This window comes from Equus caballus, chromosome X (assembly GCF_041296265.1).
Source record: "Equus caballus isolate H_3958 breed thoroughbred chromosome X, TB-T2T, whole genome shotgun sequence".
Taxonomy (NCBI): domain Eukaryota; kingdom Metazoa; phylum Chordata; class Mammalia; order Perissodactyla; family Equidae; genus Equus; species Equus caballus.
Window position 1 is genome coordinate 33,690,428 of NC_091715.1, and position 14,715 is coordinate 33,705,142.

The following is a 14,715-nucleotide window of genomic DNA, read 5'->3' on the forward strand; positions in this document are numbered from 1 at the left end:
GTTCTGATCTGGCATGGTATTCATGATTTATTAAGTGAAAAAACGCACTGAACACTGTGTGAGGGATGCCGCCGTGTGTGTAAGACGGGGAAAAACACTAACATGTATTTGCTTGTGTACGCATAAAACACCTCTGCAAGAACGCATGAGAAATAAACAGCACTAAATGCCTCTGAGAAGAGGAACTAGGTGGTTGGTGGAACTGAGAGAAAACACTTCACTGGCTATCTCGTCTATTCTTTATCTATTTGAACCAATGCAAAATAGAATTTTTGAGTTAAAAATTCAAGTCTCAAAACAATACATATAGTAGAGTACCAATTTTTTTTTGGGGGGGTGGCATCCGAGGGGGAGACAAGCAGACAGGTAAAGAGCAAGCGAGAGCAACAGAGATGTGAGCAGGCAGGCAAGCAGGGGGTGCGTGACAAAAAGAGCAAGACAGTGAGGGGGAGAGAGAGAGCAAGTTCAAAGCAGACACACTGTTAGATCTCTGCACGGTGGGATTAGGAAAAAATTATCTTCTTTTGCTATTTCCCCAATAAACAAGTGCTAATTCTGCAATAAAATAATTTAACAAAAACTACTTTTCACGTTAAACTCTTATGCTATAGCGATTTCCATGTATGGACTCACCATGCGGACTAGCAAAACTGGCCCCTGGTCCTATTGAGATTCCATGCGAGGATGGGGGAGGAGTTGGAACAAAGGACGCTGGTGATGGGGCTCTCAAAGCCCCACTGGGGGAGCTGGCGGCATGCAGATTTCCTAATAAAGGAAAATAATTATAGATGATCTTGCAGGACATATACTATGTCCTGTCCAAGGACCCCAAGTTAAGACTCTCTACAGACTAAAGAAACAAGTAGTAAAGCTCCCATAAATAGCACAAGGAAAAGCTGGAACAATTTCATTATGGAAAAAAAGAGAGATCAATTCCATGGGGCCCACATTCTAGCTCTTGTATTGACTGATTTATCCAGTGTCCTTTTTAATTCACTCATTCAACAAGCAGGCATGAACATCAATTTCATGCCAAGCGTTGTTGTAGGCATTGGGGATGCAGCAGTTAATAAGAGACAAAAATTCCTGCCCTTGTGGAGCTTACATACTAGTAGAATGAGAAAGACAAATATATGTCAGGTTGTAATAAGTGCTATGGAGAAAAACAGGGCAAAGTAAGGGGACAATATCATGTAGCAGTGGGGGTGGGTGCTGTTCTTTTATATAAAGCAACCAGAGAAGACCTCTCTAAGAAGGGGACATGTGAGCTGAGACACGAAGAAGGTGAAGGGTAAGGCATGAGGGTATCCAGGAGATAAGATATTCCAGGCAAACAGAAGAGCTGGTGCCAACGCCCCAAAGGGAGCAGCAGTTATAAATAACAGGGGGAGGCCAGTGTGGCTGGAACAGCGTGAGCAAGGGGGGATGGGAGGAGATTAGGTCAGAGAGGTTGGGAGGAGGGCCCCAGATCACACAGGGACTTGTAGGCCACACTAAGGACTCAGGGTTTACCCTGAATGAGATAGGAATCCACTGCAGAGTTTGAAGCAGAGGAGTCTTGAACTGACTTCTGTTCTAGAAAGATCACTCTAGCTGCTGTGTGAAAAACAGCCTATGGGGTGGGGGACAGGGGCAGGGAAACCAGTTAGAGGCAACTGCAATAAACCAGGTAAGAAATGGTTAGTGACGTGGGCAAGGGTGAAGGTTGATGGGGTGAAAAGTGGTTAGATTCTGGATGAATTCTGGAGACAGAGCTGACAGTATCTGGTAACTGAATGTGTGTGTGAAAGAAAGGAGTTCTCCATGACTCTAACAGCTTTGGCCCAAGTAGCTAGAAGGAAGAAGCTGCCATTTCCTGAGATGGGGCGTCTGACAGCAGCAGCACAGGGCAGGGTCGGGGGGTTAGTTCTGGCCATGCTGAGTTTCAGATGCCGACTAGACATCTACTTGGAAATGCTGAACAGATAGCTGGAAAAGAACAGGACTCGAGTTCAGGGGAGAGGCCTAGATGGGAGATATGAAAAACTGGGAGACATGAGCTTAAAGATGGTATTTAGCCACAGGACTAGCTTTAATTTAGGATTATGAAAGGGGGACCTATGGCTACCAAAACTATGGATAAATGCATTATTAAAATACTTGATACATTACCATAACTATCCTCAATATCAGCAGGTTGCAAATTCTCTAGCACATAAGAGAATTTCACAATTTTTTATGTTCTCCAATACCTAATGCAGTGCCTTATATTCAATAAATATATTAATCAATTTGATTAACCTTTAAGTGTTATATTTACATATTTAGCCGTGTGACCTGGACAAGTGACTCTCCATGCCTCAGTTTTCCTTATCCCTCTATAAAATGGGGATAATAATAGGACCTACACCACGAGCTTGCTGTGGGGATTAAATGAGCAAAGTGCTTACAACAGGGCGTGGCACACAGTAAGCACTATATACCTGTCTGCTATTGTAATTCTTTCAAAATAATTATTTCTCCTTCCTTCTGTGCCAAACCAGTCTCAACTCATAGCCTAGAAACACACTCCCCTTGGGTTCTATAACCCTGTTTCTCCTGTTTTCCTCCGTGCTCCCTCGCAGCTCCTTCTCAGGCTCCAACAGCACTGACTGCTGGCACTCCTCAGGGGATGGGCTCACCCACCCACTCGGGCTTCAGTGACCTTCAATGACATGGTAGCAACTTCCAAGTCTTCACCTGTGGTCCAGCCATCTGATGAGCAGGTAAGGGATTATCTACCCAAGAAATCTGATACCCATCTTCCTTGCCAGATAAGCTCGAGCGCAGGGCTGGTGTCTGGCTCACTGCTGAATCCCCAGCACCGTGCAGCACTCGCCACAGAGCAAGTGCTTAAGAGACACCAATGAATTGTTCAGTTAAAAGGAGAAATTTGGCATTCTCAAGAAATTCTACAATGCACTTCAGGGGGCCGCCAACAGAACCATTTTGTTTGGACAAAGCAGGCTGTGCACTGCCCAACTCTGGGGGCAGGGCACCATTCAAGTATAGCAGGGCTCGGCAAATGTTTTCTGCAAGGAGTCGTTGTAGCGGGAAAGCAGCCACAGACACTACACAAATGGGTGTGGCTATGTTCCAATGAAACTATTTACAAAAACAGGTGGTGGGGGGCTGGCCCCGTGGCCGAGTGGTTAAGTTCGCGCGCTCCGCTGCAGGCGGCCCAGTGTTTCGTCGGTTCGAATCCTGGGCGCGGACATGGCACTGCTCGTCAGACCACGCTGAGGCAGCGTCCCACATGCCACAACTAGAGGAACCCACAACGAAGAATACACAACTATGTACTGGGGGGCTTTGGGGAGAAAAAGGAAAAAATAAAATCTTTAAAAAAAAAAAAAAAAAAAAAACAGGTGGTGGGTAGGACTTGGCCCCCAAGCCTTAATATGTCAACCTCTGACACAGATCATGTTGTGAGTAGCTCTTGGAGTTGTGCCATGAGTCTGGCTCCAGGTGACAACTCCTCCACTTAATTCAAACCTTTTAAAGTGCTCCTGAATCAGGAACACAGATTTCACAACCCTGCCATAATGAATGACTGGCAAATATCTAGCCAGAGACTAGAAAAGGAGTTGTGTCTGAAGTCTAAGGCCAAATGTGTAGTGCTTCTCAGTGGGTGTACTTTGGTTTTGAAGTTGAACACGACAAGAGAATAAGTGATATCTTACCTGGAGACTGTGTGTGCATCATAGAGGGAGACTGGTTAACTGTGCTGTGATAAGACGTAGGGGGCGAAGTAAGAGGATAAGCACCTGATGATCCTGGCTGTTTTGGAAATGGCTGAAAAGAAGAAAATTAAATGTTGGTAAAATAGCCAACCACATATGGTATGATGTGGCTTTCCCTAATAAATAGCTACAGAGTTAACATTTACACACTTCATTGGTTACCAAATAGAAACTGTGAGGTATGAAAATGCCTCATCAATATACAATCAAAATATACATCAAAATATCCATCAATAACACAAGTTTTTAAAAACACCCTTACTTTCAAAATGTTTTAAAAATAGCAATATCCTCATTCCTGACCTTGCAATACCATTGTTTATATCCCTCAAGATGTTTATTGCTCATTTTATCTACCTATCACTAATTTAGCTATATCATTTATCTACTATTTCATTGATTCTAAGGTAATTTCCCCCCACATTTTAACATCTCTGAAATCCGGGTGTGTCTTTCAATTCATGGCATGTCATAGTTTAACTGGCAGTGTTGTTTCTGGCAGTACATAAAAAATAGTGCATCTTACATTTGGTGGAGTTTTAGAGTCAATGAAATATGGTAGTTCAACCTGACCTCTACTCACCTTCTACTTACCCTCATTTCCAGTAATGAAAAACCTAGGACAATGTAATCCTTCCTAGTCTATTTTTTAAAATTGAAGTACAAATCACATAAACTGCATAAATCTTAAATGTACAGTCTGATGAATTATTACAAATGTAACTGCCAAATAGATCAAGATACTGAAGAACATTACCAGAACCCCAGAGGCCTCCCTCATACATCTTCCAAGTATTATCACCTCCCCAAAGGTAAGTACCATTCTGATTTCCATCACTCAAGCTTGGTTTTGCCTGTTTTTATAGTTCATATTAATACTGAACGTACTCATTAGTGTCTGGCTTCTTTTGTTTAACATTATGTTAGTAAAATTCATCATGTTGTTGTGTGTAGCAACAGTTTGTTTTTTCATTTCTGTAAAGTATTCCATTGTATGAACATACCCCAATTTATTCACTCATTCTACTGTTGCTGGATATTTGGGTGGTTTATAATTTTTTTGACAAATAACGTTGCTATGAACATTCTTGGTTTTACTGATGCATTTCTATTGTGTATACACAGAAGAGTAGAATTATTAAATCATATGCATGAATAATGTTCAGCTTAAGCATTCTGGAATACTGCTAAATACCACTGCAAGGTAGTTGTACCATTTTACGCACTCTTCAGCAGCAAATCAGAGTTTCAGTTGCTCCTAATACCAAAATGTTGACAAGGATTATCAATTTTTTTCTTAGAGCCATTTCTGTGGGTATGGAATATTATCTCACTGTGGTTTTAATTTGTATTTCTGTGATGCTAAATGCTGTTGAACACCTTTTTTGTGCTTACTGCCATTTGGACACCCTCTTTTGTGATCCCCTGACATCATTTTAAGAGCATGTGTCTGAGGTTAATGCTATTTCCGGTATGGTTAACGCCATTTCTGGTACTATTCACTCGCCATCACCGGAATCCTCATCTCCCTCCGTCACTATTTTTTCATATGGATTTCCTGGGTATCTTAGGCCCACCAACAATCTCCTTGCCTTTCAACAAAGAAGCCCAGACACGTGTAGAACCTGTTAACTACACAAATGCGATACCATTTGGAATTTCAGCTACACATCACCTGTTGCTGGGGTGGTGGCTGGAGTTGTGAGATTAAAGAATCCATCATATCTCCTCCTATAGGAGAAGGAGGATTATCATCCTCATTTACAGACCTTCTTCGAGCATCCTGATTGCTGTCAACAAACATATTCAGGAATGTCTATGGATATAAACAGGTAAGATTTAGATTATTCTACCTAACTTTAATATGATATTTTTAATCATTTAGAATGTTTTAATAGAAACAAACATATTATGTCCATCTCTGAAATATGTTTGACACATGACCACTATTATTAGGACAACCTGGAGAGATACTGATAATTTTGAAGGAAGGGAGGAAATTGAGGAAAACAGTTAACCACCACAACAAAAATAATATCTAAGTTAAAAAATCCTGCCAACTAAGAAGTGCTGTGTAAGCAAAATGCTGAAGAAAGAAGTACACCCTGGCACCTCCTAACACCAGGTCAAGACATTTTCTTATTAACTTCTGAACTAGAAAGGGGGAAAAAAATGAAAAGTTGTATGCTGGCCATACATATAACTTAAATGACTTGGAAAATTTCCTATTGAGTGAGAGTTCTCACTTTTAAGCTAGAAAATATTACAGAGGAAAACTGAATAAAGAAACTAAGCCACTTTTTCACTTTTTATCTTACATGACTTAATCTTGAACCATCAAGAATGGGAGGCTTGTTTTATAGAATATGTCATCAAAATTAAGCAAGGCTACCAGAGTTGGTGTCTTAAGCACAGATTTTCTGGCTTTTAATACTCTCCACCTTCCCAATCTTCAAAACTATAGACCATAAGCTTATCTGACTCACTAGAAAGCTTTTAAAAGTAGAGAGCCTGATTTCTAATTAAAGGTGATGGATTCCCAACACACATTTCATTTTCTCCCAATACCCCACTGAAACACCTAAAAAAATTTTTTTCAAAGCAGTAAGTCACAAAGATAAAAAGAATGGGAGAAGAGAAAAATAGCAGTAAATTCTGGAGGCTGCAGAGCAGATGGCTGAGTGGTAACTGAACTATCCAACGTGAGGAAACTGTATCCTAAGCAAGCAGTGGGGAAAGCCAAGAAGCAAAGCTATTTCCGTCTCTATCTCCAAGACGTGCAGGAACTGGCAGCACCAGACACCTCTGGAAATAGGGATGAAGGTGGGACCAAAAACAGAAGGATTGGGTGGAAGTCTCTTTAATTAAGAGAGCCTCCGAGAGCCTCTGTTACTTCCAGAGTTAGGCTGACCTCTACCACCCTGGCAGACTCGAGAATAATTGAGAGAAGGGGTACCATATTAAAAATGGAGATTAAAGTTTACAATCTGAATGGTGAGAATACTCGTTTCCTTCTCTTATTTGACTTGCCCCAAATTGGGAGCCAGATGCACACCATCTATGCAGAGACTTGGAAACTCTTCTCTTGGTGCTCACAGCAGCCCAACAAAAAGACCTAATGCTACTGACTTTGGGAGTTACCCAAAGAAATGGCCCCAGCAGATCATCCTGCAGTGAAGACCGGTCAACAAATCTCACCTTTAAATAAGAGCAGAAAGTTAAGAGTCACTTATATAACAGAGAGAAAAAAGCAAGGTGGATGAAATGGAGATTATGTAGGAATCAAAGAGATAAGAGAAGACATTGTAGCCATATAGAACAGGATGGCATAAAATGAACATTTAGAAACAAACAAATAAAAAAGCCTTGGAAAATTTTTAAAAGATGGTCCAAAAAGAGTTGGCAGAAATAAAAAACAGAAGGAGTGGAAGGAAAAAATGAGGAAATCTCCTAGAAACAAAGAGATAAAAAACAGAAAAGATAAGAAAATTAGAGGATAAGTCCAAGATGCCCAACATCAGAATAGTAGGGCTAACAGAGCTAACAGAGAAAAAAAAGGAGGAGAATTAAGAAACAATGCAAGGAAATTCCCCAGAGCAAAAGGATGTAAGTTTCCAGACTGAAGGAGCCCACTTTCTCACATAAGGTTCAAGAAGTGGAACAGGATTAAACATCTCAATGGTCACAACGGAAGCTAGAAAACAATGCAGCAGTGCCTTCAAAATGATTGCAGCCTAGAATTCTACATCTAGCCACTCTTTCAATTAGATGAGGGTAAACTAGTAAAGACGCTTTCAGACATACAAGGTCTCAAATTAACCTCCCACGTACTTTCTCCCAGAAAGCTATGTAGGAAGTATTCCACCAAAACAACAGAATAAACCAAGAAAAAGACATGCGGTCCAAGTCACAGGGCATGCAACACAGGAGAGAAGTGAAGGAACTGCTGCTTCACCATCCTTCTGCAGATTCCTAAGTCAAAATTGTGCAAAAGGTCTAGAGTGTTGCCATTCCAGATTGGAGGTCAGAGGACTATGGAAGACACTTCTTCAAGATGGAACTGAGAAGGTATGTGATATGTGAATGTACTGAGGGAAGAATTACACACGTGGGAGAGACTTTAAGCTTGAGTTAGTGATAAGTATGGAGAAAGCTAAGCAGGAAAAAAAAGGTAAATTAATAATTCCCAGGAAAATAAAATGTTGATCAAGAAAGGAAAAGTAATCATAGTAAGCCTGGTAGAATAGTATTTACATATTCATGAGAATTAAATTCTCATCTTCCATTGTGAGACTCATATAATACCCTCAACTCAGAGGTCAACAAACAGCAATGTAAGCATGCTACTAAGAAATAAGGATGTAAATACCCAGAAAATCAGCTATATAGAGTTGAAAACAGAGCAGGAAAATGGAAAGAGTGGGTTGCAGGGGACTTATTTTCAAAACAAGCCATTTGAAACTATTTGACTCAAAATTATAAGCACATACAATTGAGCTATTATACCAGAATCTCCAGGGATTGTGGCCCAGGACCCAACATTTTAAAAAAGCATCATAGTTGAACTGATAATCAAACTTTCTTGATAATCAATGATAAAGACTACTTTTAAAGTCCCTTAAAGTTCCAAATAGCAAACAGGACTCTCTTCAGTATTTTCCACCTTACTCATCACAGGGTAAGAACATAAACGAAGGGATATTTTCTCATCTCATACACATAGGCACAGCACTTGATCAGAACTTCTAGCTTCTTCAGAAGGAAGTTGCAGAGATGATGAATTAACACAGCTACTTATTAAATTTAAACAGGAATTTGTTGCTTTTCCCCATTATTTTCTCCTCAAAGGAGTTCTTTCAGAGATCATATTTATGCTTACTCATGTTATAACACTAAAGTCTGTTACCTTTAGTCCTGGTGCGGGATAAAAACCTTCAACTAACTTGCTATTATCAAAAAGACTATAGGCACCATCCCGTATTGCCACAACGCCTCGACTCCGGCAGTATATATCAATGCAATACATGTTCCTGAAGGCCAGCCTGATGTGCGTGGACGACTGTGGCAGAATGGAGAAGCACTGGTAGGCAGTGTTGGTTCTCTGGGTCAAGCCCAACATCGGCACAGTGGGGAGTTTGTTGATGGCATTTAATGGAGCTTGAGTATCAAACAATACCTATATGGAACAAACACAGTGAGAGCGGCCAGTTTCTGTACAAATGCTAAAACCTCACAATTTTCCACGTATAACAGTCACAAACGAGACAATGTCCTTCTGGCACATTCCCTAAAGCTTTCCCTTGAAGAGAATGCAAACTAGATCGCTGTGTCCACTTTGAATCAAAGAAAATTCTCCAAAAAAGAGTGCAAGATATAAAACACAAAGGCTCTCATCCTCGTCATTAAAGACAAGAACACGAGTTTTTAAGGAGTTTTACATGAGACAGGAACACTGACCGAGACTTATTTTTAAACAGAAAATAAACTTAATTACCTGTAATAACTGAACCACATTTGGTGTTTTGTTGAACATTTCTTGAAGCTGATGGAGAATGGTATTGTGACAGTTACTGCAACCTGAGTTTGGGCCAACAGTTCCCAAAGAAATGTGAAATTTCTGATGTATAGAATTCCATTGGATACTAATCTAAATCAAAGAGATTACATGTTTCAGAAACTCAGAACATAACAGATTCAAGTAGAAGAAAAAAATAATGTTTAAACAGTAAGGTAAAATGTCAAAGATCTAAACGAGGTCTTTTCTGAAAGCAACTAATAAGGCTGGACTCTGCAAACTCTAGATATGCTGTTACTATGGACCAGTACATTCTAGTAAGTAAAACAGAGAAGACGCTAAAGACAAAATTTTGATTAAACTTTATTTGAAAATTATCATTGGTGTTTCTTATTTTTCATTTTTCTCTTGAACTGAAGAGTTACTCTCTTGGTGAGCACTGTCACAAAGGGAAAGGAAGCTGCCCCCAACACAGACACCTTCAGTTAATAGATTTTAAAACAGCTGAGTCATTTCTCTTTCTGAGGAAGATTCGCCCTGAGCTAACATCTGTGCCAATCTTCCTATTTTGCATTTGAGACACCTCCACAGCATGGCCAACAAGTGGAGTCAGTTCACAGCCGGGACCCGAACCTGCAAACCCAGGCCACAGAAGCAGAGCACATGGAACTTTAACCACTCGGCCCTGGCCGGCCCCTTGAGTAATTTCTGATATAACTTGATGTGGAAGAGTCCAGAGAGAAGCCAGGGGGCTGAATTTTTATATGAAATTTCTAGGGCTTTACATATGGGGTAGAGGAAAAATAAGGAACCATGGATTGTGGGGAATACCTTTAAGATTAAGACAGGACCAAGCAATGTTAACAATCATGTAACCAAAAGCATAGATATATCATACTGTCCAACATACATGATCTTCAGTACAGTAATTACATTGCTAAATAAGCAGATGTGAAATCAGTGAAAAAACAAATACAAACACCAAAAATATGTTTTCTTCTCCAAAACTTTTAAGATTATAGACCCCATCAAAGAGGGTACTGTTTTTGTTTTCAATTTTAAAGAGTTAAGCATTATAGTATACAATATTTATATTGACAAAGTATTCAAAATTTACTATTTTATCCCTAATTTTTACTTGATCCTTTAATTATTTCAAGGCAGTTTTCATAATTTGTGAATTCTTTATTTTTAAAAGATTTATGCGAGGAATTACAGTTTAAATTAATTCATAGACTTACTGAGCTTCCCTTGGTGGTTCCATAACACAAGATAAGTTTTCGGTAATTATAAACACGAACTTCTGAGAAAATATTTAGATGAGCAGGTATATCTAAACAGAAAGGAAAAAAGGAGATTAAAATTATACATGCAGAATTTTAAAATATATATTTGAAAAAGAGGACATTTTGGTAATACTATATGCCTAGATAGAAAGGTCTCTAAATACGTGCTTTAGAAAGATAGATAGCAGGCTTTCATTTCTAAAAAAGGGGGCCAGAGCAGGGATGGGGAGATTTGTCTCTGTGAATTGTTTTCTTCATTTGTACAATGTGGAAGAATAAAATACCCTACCTCACAGGGTGATTGTGAGGATTAAATGAGTTAACACAAGCACTGTGTTTATTACATTGTATGGCACATAGTAAATTCTCAATAAGTACTGACTAGTATTATAATATGGCATACCGATGTATAAAAATTTCTGGATTTAAGAAACTTAACAGTGATTGTCTCTGGGGGAAGGAAATGGAAGTTTAAGGTAAAGGGAAACTTATTTTTCATTAGATATACTTTTTTTTTTTTTTTTTTTGCTGAGGAAGATTTGCCCTGAGCTAACATGCATGCCAACCTTCCTCTATTTTTTAGTATGTGGGCTGCCAGCACAGCATGGCTGCTAACAGAGCGGTGCAGGTCTGTGCCCAAGAAGTGCACCTGGGCTGCTAAAGAGGAGCACAATGAAGCTAACTACTAGACCACTGGGGCTGCCCCAACATTAGATATACTTTTGAATTTTTTTTTTTTTATAATGTGCATACTTTACTTTTACAGCTAAAACAGGAGGGGGGGCTTTTTCTACCCCCAAAGGAAGATTATCACATGTACCTGGTAGAGAACGTGCAAATTCCAATACACACTCATACAATCGTGCAATGCTATTCCAGTCATTAAGGAACATTTCAACCACTTTTCGACCACCAACAGGTTCAGATAACAGGTTTTCATATGTCAGATAAACATGCCGGGATGGTCCTACAGGATTAAAAGAAAAGATTAATAGCAATCAATACTGAAAAAATCCAGAAATACGCAAAGACAAAGTGTGTGAATCATCTCACCTTGCTCCCTGGTAGAAGTGCCATTAAGTGGACAATTTGCAAACACTAACTCTGCCACCCACGTGCGGTTATTTCTACCTTGTAATCGGAAAGTGCAATCGAGGAGAGAGCGGTCCAGAGCCTTTTGGGTTTCCTCATTTACACCCTTACAGGGAGGAATTCTGGTGATGAAAGACAGCATATAAAGTATACTTCACATCAAGAAAGACAAAAGCACAATCCACACAATGACAGGCAGGGTATCATGTTAGAGGTTCAGTTCAAATTCCACTACTAGGCACCTTCTGCAAAGGAAGGAGGCAATTCATGGCAATTCACAGCAATTAATAGCATTTAACCCATTCCCATTCACAAAAACATGGATTAGGACTCTCACTTTATGTTTGTCTTCATCCTTAATCTTTTTATGAGAAAAGACTACAGTTCTTCAGAATGAAAATCAAGGATATTGACTTTCTACAAAATCTACCTAGAACATCCTTAAGAAAAGCTAAGGGGAACAAAAACCTTGTAAAACCACTTTTCAATGGCGGGATGATATAGTAAAAAGAACAGGAGCTTTGGAGCCAAAGACCTGCACTCTCATTCTGATTCAGCCACATTTAACCTCTCTCAATTTCAGTTTCCCAACTATGAAATGAAAATAAATAATTACCTTATGAGTCACTGATTTTAAAATGGCAAAACACATATAGAGTGCTTATGGTGGCTGCTATAGCAGGTACTCATATATGTTAGCTCCTCCTGGCAGTAAAACCAAGTCTTGATCACTAACTGCCATGATAAGATTCCAGGTTCATTGGGCCCCCTTCCTCCTCCTCTGTAGATAGACAAACTCCGCATTGTGATGGAGTTTTACATGTATTAACTCATTTAACATATATATTGTCACTTATATCTATCACATGTAAAAAGGAATGTATTAGCTTTGGTGTTTTAAAATACCTACCTATCCATTTTCCTTTTGCAGCTTTATGGACTATCTTATTTGTCGTAAAATGTTATGAGGTGATATGTTTTAGCTGTTAATGAGTTATTTCAGTAATGGATGAAATAATGAGATAACAGATTATTTAATTACATGTTATGCTTTAACTCATAGGGAAGATGGGTTAATTCTCAGACTCGGTATAATTATCATCAATATCTAAGGCAAAAAACAAATATAATTGGAAATACGGCATCTTGGTTCAGTCCTCTTATTCAGAAGGCAACACCACCTCAATCTTGGCAATATTGACATTTTGGGCTGGATAAATCTTTGTTGTGGGGCTCTGTTATGTGCAGCCCTGGTTTCTACCTACTAGACACCAGTAGCACCTCCCACCCGCTCTTCTCAGTTGATAATAACCAAAAGTATCTCCAAACATTGCCAAATGTCCCCTGGAGGGCAAAATCGCCCTGGGAATGAGAACCACTGACCTAGAATAAAACACTTCAGAGAGCAAAAAAGAGACAGAGACTGCGGACGGTAAAAACAAAATTTGTAGGGGGGAAGGAAGAAAGCTATACAAGTTGCATAAAAACAGAAATAATGTAGTTCTGAAATTTTCTCAATTAATTAAAAATTCCACCACAGCTCCTCTTAAATGTACAAGTTAAGTTTGTCAAAAGTTAAATCTTTTATACTACATACTTTTTATCACTACCAGAAAGATTTCGTCCAATGTTATTTGGGGTAATTATTATAGAACTCATATACACTGCATATATGCTTCTCAACTTGATTGGTATCCTGAGGACTTCTGCCTGCCCCTACCCCTCAAAACATAAGCCTGACCCATAGGAGTTACAAAGCAGCCAATTCAGATAGATTTTTAAATCTTGACTTTGAAAATAAAAATGCAGTACACTATCTTCTTTAAAATAGGTGTTCCATGAAATTTATCTGGTCAGAAAATGCACACACAGAAGCCAGCCAGCATGTTTTCAAGTAAGAACCAAGGTACAAGTAAGACTCCTTTCAATTTATGCTGTCAGGGACAACACGACCCTGAAAATGCATTCTATGTCACTGTCTTAATCTATGATACAGATATAATTGGCTCTTCTTCAAGAAACCTGCAAAATATTTACTTGCTTTTAAGGTTATAAATGTAACAGAGAGAATAAAAATAAACTACAATTGTAACTTTAATCTTCCCCGCATGATCACGTGAGGGGAAAAAACAAAAGGTTGCCCAAACAGAAATCAGACAAAATTGTTACAAATGCAAAATAGTATTATATTTGCCAAAAATTAAGAGCTGAGGAAAATAAAATTAAGAACCTTATCTGAAAATTTCTACCAATTCAAAAAAGATTTTTGATCTGAACAGCTACTCCTGACTGATTTTTCTCCTATAATTCTGAGTACTGAACAAATTTAGGAACTAGGCTTTGGTCTTCTAGGGCAGATGTGTGTAAGCACTGCTCCTTTTTTGGCTGCCATGTGCTGTGTGTCAGTTTCATGCTGAGAGGTTTTACAAACATCAGTAACCACATTATGTCCAGGTGGTGCAAAAGTGGGGCGATCACTGAAAGTGCTAGTAAAAGAAGCGCATCTGTGCCTGCAAGGAAAGTGAAGAGGGTTTTATAAAAGTTGCACATGCAGATGCAGAAGGACTAAGTCACACAACTGACACAAGGTGAGTCACACAACCTGCAAAAAGAGCTGTGCCTATGCATTAATTGCATAAGCTACAAGAGGCAAAGAAACGCAATGGACAAGATGAAAAAACCTCCTGGGTGTGGCTAGAGGACCAGCACCACCACCCATCACTGTAATGTTAGTTCAAGAGAAGGTGGGAAGTCTGCTCAAGAGCTCCAGACTAGGCAGTGTGAGCATGCTGCTCTTGAGACTTGTTTCGTTTGTGCTGGTGGGTCCAGGCCCTTGTGAATCTGCACAAGGCACCGGTCCACGAACCTCAGCAATCTAAGGTGTTTACCAGGAGACACAGCAAGGAGGCCTGCTCAATAGTCTCAAGGAGATAAGTTGAACAAGAACAGAACAGATTTTTAGCAAAGAGAACAAAAATGTGCTCAATTTTAAAGTTTTGAAGTATCAACTTATATGCTCATCTAGGACTAAAAGCTTTTAAAAGAAGTTTCTGGGGGCCAG

At 39.4% G+C, this 14,715-nt stretch overlaps 1 protein-coding gene across 4 annotated transcripts in view; it reads right to left on the reverse strand.

Annotated features, from left to right (window-relative positions):
* The window catches only part of MED14 (mediator complex subunit 14), a 64,700-nt gene that overhangs the window by 12,236 nt on the left and 37,749 nt on the right, over positions 1-14,715 (reverse strand). For 2 of the 4 annotated variants that reach the window (XM_001489243.7, XM_070256801.1), the window contains exons 17-24: positions 11,616-11,776; positions 11,383-11,529; positions 10,518-10,609; positions 9,256-9,408; positions 8,668-8,937; positions 5,437-5,577; positions 3,702-3,813; positions 634-765 (exon numbers count right to left, since the gene is read on the reverse strand). In XM_001489243.7, the coding sequence (XP_001489293.2) occupies positions 634-765; positions 3,702-3,813; positions 5,437-5,577; positions 8,668-8,937; positions 9,256-9,408; positions 10,518-10,609; positions 11,383-11,529; positions 11,616-11,776 (1,208 nt within the window). The remainder of the gene's footprint in view (positions 1-633; positions 766-3,701; positions 3,814-5,436; positions 5,578-8,667; positions 8,938-9,255; positions 9,409-10,517; positions 10,610-11,382; positions 11,530-11,615; positions 11,777-14,715) is intronic. The other 2 variants (XM_005614079.4, XM_070256802.1) reach the window with 1 other exon arrangement.